The sequence below is a fragment of the Eurypyga helias genome, unplaced genomic scaffold (genome assembly GCF_000690775.1).
Source record: "Eurypyga helias isolate BGI_N326 unplaced genomic scaffold, ASM69077v1 scaffold20102, whole genome shotgun sequence".
Taxonomy (NCBI): Eukaryota; Metazoa; Chordata; class Aves; order Eurypygiformes; family Eurypygidae; genus Eurypyga; species Eurypyga helias.
The window spans coordinates 16,912-28,154 of NW_010237008.1; the positions used below are offsets into that span (position 1 = coordinate 16,912).

The 11,243-nt window shown below is 50.6% G+C and overlaps 2 protein-coding genes across 2 annotated transcripts in view; one reads left to right on the top strand and one right to left on the bottom strand.

The window, feature by feature from the left end:
- Positions 1-2,178, top strand: part of INTS8 (integrator complex subunit 8) — a 17,794-nt gene extending 15,616 nt beyond the window's left edge. Inside the window, exons 16-20 of the mRNA XM_010147317.1 lie at positions 599-649; positions 1,292-1,365; positions 1,446-1,510; positions 1,611-1,654; positions 1,900-2,178. Of these exons, the coding sequence (XP_010145619.1) occupies positions 599-649; positions 1,292-1,365; positions 1,446-1,510; positions 1,611-1,654; positions 1,900-2,016 (351 nt within the window). The 3' untranslated portion in view covers positions 2,017-2,178. The remainder of the gene's footprint in view (positions 1-598; positions 650-1,291; positions 1,366-1,445; positions 1,511-1,610; positions 1,655-1,899) is intronic.
- Positions 2,179-3,254: 1,076 nt separating this feature from the next.
- Positions 3,255-11,243, bottom strand: part of CCNE2 (cyclin E2) — a 9,110-nt gene continuing 1,121 nt past the window's right edge. Inside the window, exons 4-11 of the mRNA XM_010147318.1 lie at positions 10,145-10,296; positions 9,646-9,781; positions 7,496-7,642; positions 6,185-6,280; positions 5,425-5,559; positions 4,540-4,651; positions 3,566-3,720; positions 3,255-3,356 (exon numbers count right to left, since the gene is read on the bottom strand). Coding sequence (XP_010145620.1) covers positions 3,255-3,356; positions 3,566-3,720; positions 4,540-4,651; positions 5,425-5,559; positions 6,185-6,280; positions 7,496-7,642; positions 9,646-9,781; positions 10,145-10,296 — 1,035 coding nt within the window. The remainder of the gene's footprint in view (positions 3,357-3,565; positions 3,721-4,539; positions 4,652-5,424; positions 5,560-6,184; positions 6,281-7,495; positions 7,643-9,645; positions 9,782-10,144; positions 10,297-11,243) is intronic.

An 11,243-nucleotide genomic window follows, 5' to 3' on the forward strand; every position in this document is an offset into this window, starting at 1 on the left:
TCCCTGCCCTGGTCCTGCTGGCCACACTGTTCCTGATGCAGGCCAGGGTGCCATTGGCCACCCGTGCACACTGTTGGCTGATGTTCATCCAGCTGTTGACCAACACCCCCAGGTCCTTTCCTGCCAGGCAGCTTTACCAGCCCCTCACCCCAAGGCTGTAGCACTGGAGGGGGTTGTTGATACCCAAGTGCAGGACCCGGCACTTGCCCTGGTTGGACCGTGCTGGGGTTTTCCCAGACTGGGACTGTGAGCAGAGCTGCTGCAGCGCTGGGCAGGAGTGTCAGAGCATTCCAGAGTTGTGGTGCTGTACACATGCCAAGTTGGTGTAACAACTGGCTTATCACTTGCACGTGGGCTGTGAGAACCCCATAACAACTCCTTCTTTTTTTGGGAAATCTCCAACCCCGGCATGTTCCGGTGGAAGCCTGCAGTCGCTTTAAGCTTCACCCAGGCGTTGGGTTCACCCATTCAGCAGCCACTGGGTGCCTGCAGGCTGCCCGGCGGCGGGCAGCAGGAGCTTCTCGCGACTGCCCCCGTACAGGGAAGGAGGTTATTTATGTGCCCTGTCCTGATGGCTTGTTTTTTAACCATTCTGTAGGTGATAAAAAGAATGATCAAGTGTTGTTCTTTACTCAACTGTCACACCCAGGTAAGAGGTGGAAGATGGCATCGAGTTAAACATCGTTTATAAATATTGAATGTTAAAGGACGGGGGGAGAATGTTCTAAAAAGTAAACCCCAGTTTTTCCTTCTGGACACAGTCTGCTTAAAATAGATTATTTTCTCTTGCTTCTAAGACACCAAAAGGTAAATATATACTCAGAAATATTGTAAAAGGTGGAAATAGTCTGGGTTGGGGGTGTTTGACCCATTTTTCTCTTAGGCTAGAGGTGATTGTTGAGAGTGTTTTTGGTAGAGGGAGTACGGTATCGGTGGGAGGCGCTGGGCACCTTCAGGATAACCGTGTGGCTGTTGCAGCTCAGTGGGATTGTCCATTTTCCAGGAAGGACCAAGGCTTATACACAGGGCTCTGATTTGAAGAGCCGTTAAATGCGTTCAGACATCTGGAAGGCAGGTTCTGCCCTTCCAGACTTGAGGAAAAACACCCTTTTCCTTCCTCTTAGCTACTACTGTTGTTGGCGTTAGGGCGCGCCCTCGGGGTCCAGGCACTCAGAGCTTTGAGCTGGGGGAACAGGCACAGGGTTAGGCCTAGAAAGGGGCGAGCGGTGCGGGAGATTGTGGTGTTTGGGGAATTGAGGCTGTGCCGGTCACCCAGAGCCTTCCCTTACAGGTAGCGATCTTGTGCCAGTTCCTGCGAGAAGTCGACTACAAAACTGCCTTCAAGGCACTGCAGGAACAGAACAGGTAACAGCCACAACACGGTTTGCTGAGGGCTGGGCGATGCGGGAATGTGGCGGTGAGTGACCCCTGTCCGTCCCTTTCAGCCATGACGCCATGGATTCCTACTACGAATACATCTGGGACGTGACCATCTTGGAGTACTTGACATGTATCCTTTCACTGCGCTCCCATGGAAAGCTCCTAGTGGATGCTCCCAGCGGGAAAAAGCCCCTTTCCTACCCTGGTGGTGTTCCTTGACCCACCCTCAGATCTCCACCACAAAAGGGGTGAGACAGACAAGCGGCAGATAGCAGTAAGTTCCTGGGAAGGGGGGGGTGGGATTTCCTTAGTGTCCTTTGCCGGAAACCATCTTCGAAAAACTGGAAGTGGCTTTAATTTTCTTGCACAATTCTTCCTGGGGGCTGGATGCCACTGTGATGACGTGCTGGGGGGGGCACAGCGGTTACAGACAACCCACCCCTTGCACTAGCGCTGCCATGTAAGGACCCGGCCGGCCTGCAGGGACTGACGCTGGCGGCGTTCTCCCCTTCTTCCCAGATCAAAGCCATCGGCCAGACGGAGCTGAACGCCAGCAATCCCGAGGAAGTCCTACAGCTGGCGGCGCAGAGGAGGAAGAAGAAGTTTCTCCAGGCGATGGCAAAACTCTACTTCTAGGCTGATGCTGCTGTAAATATCTGTGCAAGTGGGGAAAGCACATCTCTCAAGACTTTATTTTTTAAAATTCATTTAAACTTTTATACAACATTTACAGTCTAGTATCTTTCTTTTTAGAAATAGATGAAATCTTATTATAAACCCCTTATTTTTACAAGCTGTACAGAAGGCGGGAAGCAACTTCCGCTAGTTCCACAATGGCTTGGTTGAAGAAGACACAGATTCAAGTTTGCCAAGAGCTGGAGTTTAATGTGGACGGGGGTGGCAGTTGACCCTCCGGGGCAGCTTCGGGGGCTGCCGAGCATCACATCACACCTGTCCCTGGGTGCAGGGCACCAGCAGGAGCACCTTGAGCGAGGGAGGAGGAGTGATGTGCACCTTTCCCAGTACTGTCCCTTCATCACAGGAGTGAGTCAGAGGTAGTGAGTAGTCTGAGGAAAACAGTAGTTAATGCTGTTTATAAACACTGATAAAACACAGCTCCACAGTTAGTTTAAAACACTGTTCCTAGGCCACAAGTGGTTGTCAAGTACCAGCAGCTCAGGCTTTTTCCATACCCTCTCCAGTTCTGGGGGGCTGGGCCTTAGAAGATGGAACTCCATCCTTCCAGGACCATCTTCCAGTTCCTTCAGCAGCAGGCTCTCCGCTCACCTGAGGGCAGCGATTCGCTAGGAGCGAGGCCTGGGGCAGCCCCAAAGGACCATCATGAATGTATTGGCATCGTGCGGAGTGGGGGAGGGCTGGCTACGCTGTCCTGCACAGGCAGAGTGGTTTCGGGAGACTGAGCTGCTTACCCCTAACACTGCTCCCGGGTGACTACCTGGCAGGCAGCAAGCTCCGGCCTTACCGAGGAAAGACAAGGAGAAAGGAGGCAAGAGGAGGGAATATGTACAAGCTGTCACTAAGCTCTCCCGTAGGGCTAAAGCGGGTTTGACACAAGCAGACAAATGTTGCCGCTCAGCCATGGTTGGAAAGTTCTTGACGTTCATAACATGGGAATGGTCAGAGCTGAACTATGGTGTGGCTGAGAGGGGGCTGAAGCAGCCCAGGCTCCTGGGACGGCGTGGATCTAAACGTTCACTGAGTCCGGGAGAGGACACTGGTCCCAATTTCCATCTGCTGCCGTTAGACGCTGCGTTTGCTGCCCAAGTCTTGAAGAGCATGAAGCACCTTTAGCGTGGTTGTGTTCTGAAGCACCAAGTCCTGTTTCGGGAACTGTTCCTGACAGTGGCTGTCCATCACTTCTTCTCTGTGCTTTTGGGAGGGGTTATTATTCCCCCTGTCGACACAGGTGATAACTGACCCGGGGCAGCAGACACTACTCCGCTGTTAACTTCTTCCTACGTGTTGGGGAGGAAGATGACAGTTAATACCTGTGACACGCTCTACTTTACCCGTACTGTTCAGCAGCGCCTCCTCACCCTGCTAGTAAAGTACTCCGGAGCTGGGATACTGAACGAACAACCAAAGCCATGCTACCTAAGGGTTTCTCTTTTAAACGCTTCACCAGTACTTCGACACCCAAACTGCAAATCCACAAGCCACCTACCAGCATGTCCAAGTAATTCGTGTGGGTTTGGATATTGTGTCGATCTTCCGCTGCAACCTTCTTGAAGTTCTTCAGCTTGGCGGGGACTTTTTTCACCACGCTCACAAAGGGAACCATCCATTCTACGCACTCCGAAATGCCATCCCAGTCCAAGCCTAGAGGGACAGCGACACAGTAAGTCATGAAGGACGCGCACAGCCTTCCAGTATGATCAGAGATTTTACATCAACAGCGATACTGCAAGATAAAAGCTCGGATCCATCCCTCCAGCTTTTCCTTGCGCTCGTCAGGCAGAAGCGCTGTGGCAGAGGAGGGTGAGCACAGGCCTCCTGGGCAAAGCAGCTCCGGCCACGAGGCTTCCTCCTGCAAGCCAGGGGAGGGCAAGGTGACTTCTGTCACCCCGAGCATGAGGCTTCCGGTTCACGACGCTGTTGTCGCCCTCCCTTACAGTATCTCAGGCAAGCGCTGGGCTCGGTTAAGGGATTTTTTTGGTTTGGGGTGGGGTTTTTCACTTTGTAAGGGACAGGCTGGGAGGAGTTAGCACAGAGGTGAACGGAGCGCTGCTGCCAGACAGGGACGACTGGTGGCTGACTGTATTTAGGAGAAAGTAGCCACATAACATACAGCCAGCGATCCCCAAAACAGCTGGAAGTGACGGAGCAGCAGCATTCACCCAAAAGCAAGGATAAATATGCTTTATTTCCCTAAGACAGCTAAGACTATCCTCCTGAAAGTCTTTCCTTCTATGTTGTGGCCTTGTAACATCTGAAATTGTAGTAGGAAGGAGTGAAATTAGGGGGGAAAAAAAAAAAAGAAAACTCCCACAGAAGAGATGAACAAACTCTCAGTGGGGACACAGCTTTTGCCTCTGGGCAGCCTGGGAACCCAGTGCCCTCACAGCAGCCTCAGGCAGGGAGGAGCTTTCAGAACTCCCCGCCTGACGAGTTACACCAAGCTTTATAAAGGCTCCTTACCTGAGGCTTTCTTTACTACATCAATTGAGGTATAGTGGCAGAGCGCTGCAGCAGCTAGTGTTCTGTACTGGAAGTCCAGAGAGTTCACATCCAGAATACACAGGTCTAAGAGCTGAGGGAAGAACAAGTGGAGAAAGCAAGTTACAAACCATATAATCCCATCTCAGAAGCCGCTGTGCGTACAGCGGGCCTCCCACAGGCCACGCTCTGCAACGCAGCTCTGCCTTTTAGCATCCGTGGTACGCAGCCCTTTTATTTTGGGGCAGCAGCTGCAGCTGAAGCGGGTGTCGCAGAGTTAGGAAGCGAACCAGTCTGCAGTCTGACCACTGAAACGCAAGACACTGGGCTCGCACAGGTTTGAGTACACCTCGAAGCTCCTCCCAGAGCTGCGGGACAGCACCCGATGGCTCAGTGACTCGGAGAACTCTGCTCTCCAGGAAGCCTCTCCGAGGCTGGACATGCCATGCGCCCATTCAGAACCGAACCACAGCAGCGTCAGAACAGACCAAACAGCCCGCAGCCCGCCTGCCAGGCGGGTGCACAGAAACACGGCGACACATAATACAGGTAAACGGAGTTAACCGCCCACAGCACCTTAAATTATCCACCCTCCTCTCTCAGCTGCTGCTGCTGCTGTTTACAGAACGCTGTAGTGCATTTGTATTTTTCCAGTGTACAGAAAAAGTCTTAAAACATGTCACAGTGGGGAGACAAACACATTGGTGCTTGTCCTCAAACTTCATAGAGTCAAAACCTGGCTCGCACCGTCCTTAAAGTAACAGGTGAGGTGAAACAAGGAAAAGCATTGACAGCTTCTGGGGTGTAGCGTTCAGTTGTGGGGTAACGGCCCCAATAAGCATTTTTCCGATACAGTTTGTGACCCACCTGTGCTATCTGAATGAATTTTTCCTGAGAATACTGAGGTAGCAGCACTTTGGGAACATCCTTCAGAGCATCCACTTGAAGATAGAGGTTCAGCCAAGAGATGATTGTCACGGGGCAGAGTTCCCATTTCAAAGCCTGCGAATATTAAACAAACATTAAAGCACTTTAAACCCCACAAGGAGAGTTTGGTGTCCTGATCTCTTTTCCTATGCCACCCCTCCCAAGTTAGCTCGGCTTACTGTCCAGGTCCTGGAAGAACACTGGAGATGGTGTACAATTCCAAGCACAGATACTCATTTTGGATCACATTTTCACTACTTTCAGAACAGGCTACACTGCAATCAGCAGAAAAATGCACCTATCTCAAGCCCCTTTCCTATGCCTGTGCCACTGGATCTTAGGTGTCTTTCCCATTTGGAAGGTAGGGAACTAAGGGTATTCCAGGCTCAAGGCCTGAACACGCAACTAGTATCTATCAACAAAGGGTAAATGCGTAAGGAGATCCGTGATGGCAAAGACTGATCCTTTCCAACACCAGATTCCTTCAGATACCCCCATCCCTGGAAGTGTTCAAGGCCAGGCTGGATGAGGCTTTGAGCAACCTGGTCTAGTGGAAGGTGTCCCTGCCCATGGCAGGGGGGTTGGAACTAGATGGTCTGTAAGGTTCCTTCCAACCCAAACCGTTCTGTGATTCCATGAAGATAAAGGCCCAGCTGGACAGTCTTTCAGCCGGCACTTACACACACAGCAGCGTTATTACCTTTAACATAATAAGTTCCATCCTTACGATATCGTCTTCACTGCAAGCACCATCAGTGACGTAAGCAAATTCCTGTATTTTAGGAGCATAGATTTCCTTTAAAGGGAGAGAGGGGGAAAAGTGAAGGTTAAGAGTGCCTTACAAGTCCAAGAAAGCTTGAGAAGATACCGGCAAATGCCTTTCAGTCCACAGTGGAATATTAACATTTCTTACTCTAGAACAGTGTTTTTTCTCATTATATGAAGTGACTTGGAACTTAGAGGATGAGGAGATGTAGAAACAAGTAGGTTTTATGGTACCTGTTGTAAAACACCATAGATTTATCCCAACTTTTTTAGCTTTTGGGGAAATAAATGCTGACCAGGCAATCAGCACAGCCCTTCACATATACCTCTCCCTGCTCAGCTGTTCCATTTGCTGTAAAGACACCACCCCGGTTCTTGCACCGCACGCTGCGGTATCAGAAAGGGCTCACCGATACAGCACCACACAGTGTCAGTGCTGAGGCAGTTTCACTGGTTAAAACCAACAAAAGCTAGAAAAAGATGAGAGAAAACACACCCCCAGGCACCGCAGGTGGCAAAACCCATGGTGCGGAGATGGTTAACGAAGAAACCTGCCCACCCCGCCATGCCAGCCGGGCCCAGGCCCAGGCTGAGAAAAGAGCTTGCCAGCAGAACTGCTGCTCCGCAGGCTGGCTCCGTGGCCTGACGCACCACGTGCCGCCCTAGGACAGGCAGCTGCTTCCAGCACGCTACCCCAGCTTTAGGAACAGCAGCTAGACTGGGGGGTTCCAAGTATCAACACTTGGTATCCTAAATTTTCCTCACTAGCCTACCAGAGTCGACAACAGCCCCAAAACACGCTCTGCATACCACATCTGTGAGCCCAGCGTACCCTATTGCCGTGGCTGCACTGACTGCGTTACCGCTAAAAGAAAATCCACGCCGCTAAGTGGGTTTAAAGGGCTGTCGGGCAGCCTGAGACGTGGGCTTGGTTTTGTTCAAGTCCCACTCCCGATCCCGAGACCGTCTGCCAGTTGATGCCTGTTTGGAAAGAGACAAAACTGCTCCTAGCACACGCGCCTAGCTTTTGGGTTTACGCATCTCCTTCCCTGCGGCTGAGGAAGGTGAGGACAAAGACTACGCTCCAAGAGACTGACGGTCACAACTCAAAAGAAAAACAATTCCCCTTCTGACCTTAAGCGTTGTATGTACAGCACCAAGTTAAACAGATTCAGACAGAAAAGTGTTATTATCACTGTCTTTTTTTAGTGAATCCAAACTCAACCTTCTCCTCCCCGTGCCTTACCTCAAGCTTGGAGGCAATGAACAACGAGGTAATCCCTATGAGCTGGAGCATGCTCTTGTTTATGTTCTTTTGTGTCAACATGAACCTGTCGAAGAAGTCCTGAGCCAGGTAGAAGGTTTCCCTGTGGAGCGCGTACACCTCGCATACCTACAACAGGAAAAGAAACCCAAACAATTCAGTTTTCCGTTAAAAAAACCACCCTCAGTAAAACACAGCACACACGGTTTTATCTTCTGCACAACCAAACTCTCACACACTTAGGTGTGTTGGGATGTAGTGGTTAGGATGGGACTGGGAAAGGTATATTTCCCATGCTCCCACCTAAAAACGGGTTGTCTGTAATGCACTAACGTACTTCCAAAGTGCAATTTTTCCAATCTAAGCAGCATCCAGTTTTCCTAAATCTGAGTACAAACAATTTGCCACTGAAAGAAGTGGCCTCACTGGGGGGGTGCCAAAACAAAACAGCAAAACACTAATTTCCCTGGTGAAGAATACTCTGGGCTCAACACCTCAAGTTGAAGTCACTGAGAACATCCTCCCTGTGCTCCTGGTAGGTCCATCCCAGGGCAGAACCACTGAAAAAACTGTGGTTTGTTTGCCCTTGGCTCTAGGGCAAACAAGCCTGGAAGCTCCTGCCCAAGGGGTTCTACTGCCATCAGCCCCGCCGGCACGCCGACAGCCTCGCCAAGCAGGAACAAAACTGCAAGAATGGCCACCTGCTCCCTATGGCAGTGGCCTTCCCTGGCAGGGAGAACTTCCAATGCCTGCGCTGCAGCAAAGCGGTTCAAATGCCGGTTCAACAACGAAGGAAAGAGAGCTGCCCGGGCCTGGAGATCTTAGGCAGAGGCCTACTCTGTCTTCTCATCTCTCTTGATGTGCTACCCTGGTGTTAACTACTGCTGCAGACGGGATTCAGAACCAAAAAGGTGCAGACCAGGCCCACCGCTGCCTAATCGGCACCACTTCTGCGGAAGCGTATTGCCCAGACACAAGCGCTAATGCTGCGTCACGTTCAAGAGCACCTCAGTGACGACGCTGCAGGAGACAGCATTAGGAGCTACCGGGACTCTCCATGCCGCTGGGATTTTAATCCACTGCGGTATACAGAACCACTGAGCTGGACAACGCAGCCCTTGTTGACATTTTTGTTTGGAAATTGAGTCATTCCTTAAGAGTTCAAGAATTTTACAGAGCACCACCAACATCTGCGTCCTCGCAGCACTCCACACAGAACCGGTAAACCTGCGAGATCCCTTCACAGCATCACTGAGGTTGGAAAAGACCTGTGAGACCATCTAGCCCACACATCAGCCCAACACGACCGTACCCACTAGACCGTGTCCTCAAGCGCCACGTCTGCACGTCCCCTCTGCTGCTGGGCAAGGGCTGTGCGTGTCAAGGTCTGCGTTTGGCAGCGGGGACGGAACGTGCTCTATACAGCGCCTGTGGAAACACCTCCAGGACAGAGCTGCCGGTTCACAACAACTAACACTGCCTCCTGTAGGGTGGGAAGATCGAGACCTTCCATTTTGTTTGGCAACTGGAATGCTCTGAAGCAAACAGGCTGGAATATGAATGATTTATTTACAATTGCTTTCCAACAAGAACCTGTCTACATCGAGACCTTTCAGCTGTCAGCCACTAATGCCCTGTTTTCGTTCTGCTCTCTTCACAGGGCAGAATTAAACATGTACTAGAGTCAGAAAACAGCGTCAGGAGCTGACATCCAACAGCTCTTGGCACAGACAGGGCCAGGGTGATAAGTCCCCAATATGGATGCGGTTGTCTCGTGGCTTAGATAGTGTCATAGAATCACAGACTGGTTTGGGTTGGAAGGGACCTTAAAGACCATCTAGTTCCACCCCCCCTGCCATGGGCAGGGACACCTTCCACTAGACCAGGTTGCTCAAAGCCTCATCCAGCCTGGCCTTGAACACTTCCAGGGATTGGGGCATCCACAGCTTCTCTGGGCAACCTGTCCCAGTGCCTCACCACCCTCTCTGGGAAGAACTTCTTCCTGATATCCAATCTAAACCTCCCCACTTTCAATTTAAACCCGTTACCCCTTGTCCTGTCACTACAGGCCCTTGTAAAAAGCCTCGTGTCCAAGATGTTAAAGGCAGAGCAGAGTAAGTAAAAGAACACACCTCCAAGAGCCAGTCTAACAGGATCGATCTCATGTGAGGCTGCAAACTAGAATGTAGCGATGTGAAATGTTTGCAGTGAGCATATCTGTTCTCCTTCTTCAGGATGTTGAGCCAGACATCTTTGGAGTTTCCCCAGCTACGGAATAAAAGTTACACAAAGCATCGTTAAGCGTACGCACGCCTTCACAAAAGGAGTATAACAACATTATTTAGTTCACAGACGCTCAGGCACAAAAAGAAAAGCTACACATACTGAAAGATCCTAGCAGTCATTAGAAAGCTGCAGGTATACTTTGAACATTTTACAGCTGTCCGGTGCATTTTGGAGGGGAAAAAACACCCAGATTTCTGTCCTTTCGAATTGTTTGCGGGATGAGAAGTAGAACTGTGGGTTGAGTCCTGCCCACCAGTGTACAAACACAACACAACACCAGATCTGACTACAGTACTTCAACAGAGTTGATGAAACATTAGCAACTCCTCCCTCTGGAAAACTTACTTGAGTTCTGGCAAAGGCGATGGATTTATGAAGAGGTTCCTGAACCTGTATTTTTTGAATCTTGAGAAGTCAGTGGTCACTGATTCTTTGTGAGGTGTTTCAATAATTATGCAAGGTGAGATGCCTCCTGTTATCGTGGGCGGCCAGCAACTCTGCAACATAAACAAGGTATCTTTTAAAGGCCGATTTTCCTACTAGAGCAGGAGAGCCGAGAAGCAGGTTACAGTAACGACGACGTATGTAACATAACGCTAAGCCTTTCTGGACCTCAGCATCGATTCAAGTACTGGAACCAAGACAGAGAGGGATTAAATGCCAACAAAGCCTTTCGTAGCCAAGGCAGAACACGCATAAGCAAACGTGTTAAGTTTGGGAAACTCAGCCTTGAGGAAGACAACCGTCTTCAGCTGATGAACCCACGAGTGAGCTACCCACTGCCTGAGCGGCTCAGAGTACGTAAAGCAAAGGTACTCCTTGCTGCTAAAAGGAGACATGAGGTGGCCGGTCCTATCTACTTATCTGCTCAGAGGTAAAAGAAAGGGAGGGTGGAGGGTTCTGCGCTCTGGTGGAAATTCAGCAACTTGTTATCTCCCAATTAAGCACTCCAGGGAGGAGCCACCCATCTTGGCTCCAGTGCTAGATACCCACCGAGCCAGCGGCAGCTGTCAACTATCTCTCAGCCTCCCAGTGCCAAATATGGGATGCAGGGGCTCAAGAGGAGAAGAGCCCAGTGCTATTCGTGCAGAAAGCTTCGAAGAGGGAACCCTAGATTAGTTAATTCTCTAGCTTGCTTCACTAACACTGACGTGGTTGGACACTACCAGCACGTAGCAAGGCGGGATCGTGGAGCCTACGCAACGCCGTAATGGCCGACAGCCTTCAAAATGGTGACACAGAACTGCAGTTATGCCCTGCGGAGTTCAGGGGGATCCCATTCCCCCATTAAAGAGAACCAGAAAACGGAGCAAGGCAGGGAATGGAGCGCGTGGCCAGCTATAACAGAAGGAAAGAAAGGGGAGCGGGATTTCCCCTTTCAGCAACGGTGCACAGAGTTTCACCCCGAGTGCAACCGACGTACGTACATAGTATTTTTCCCTAC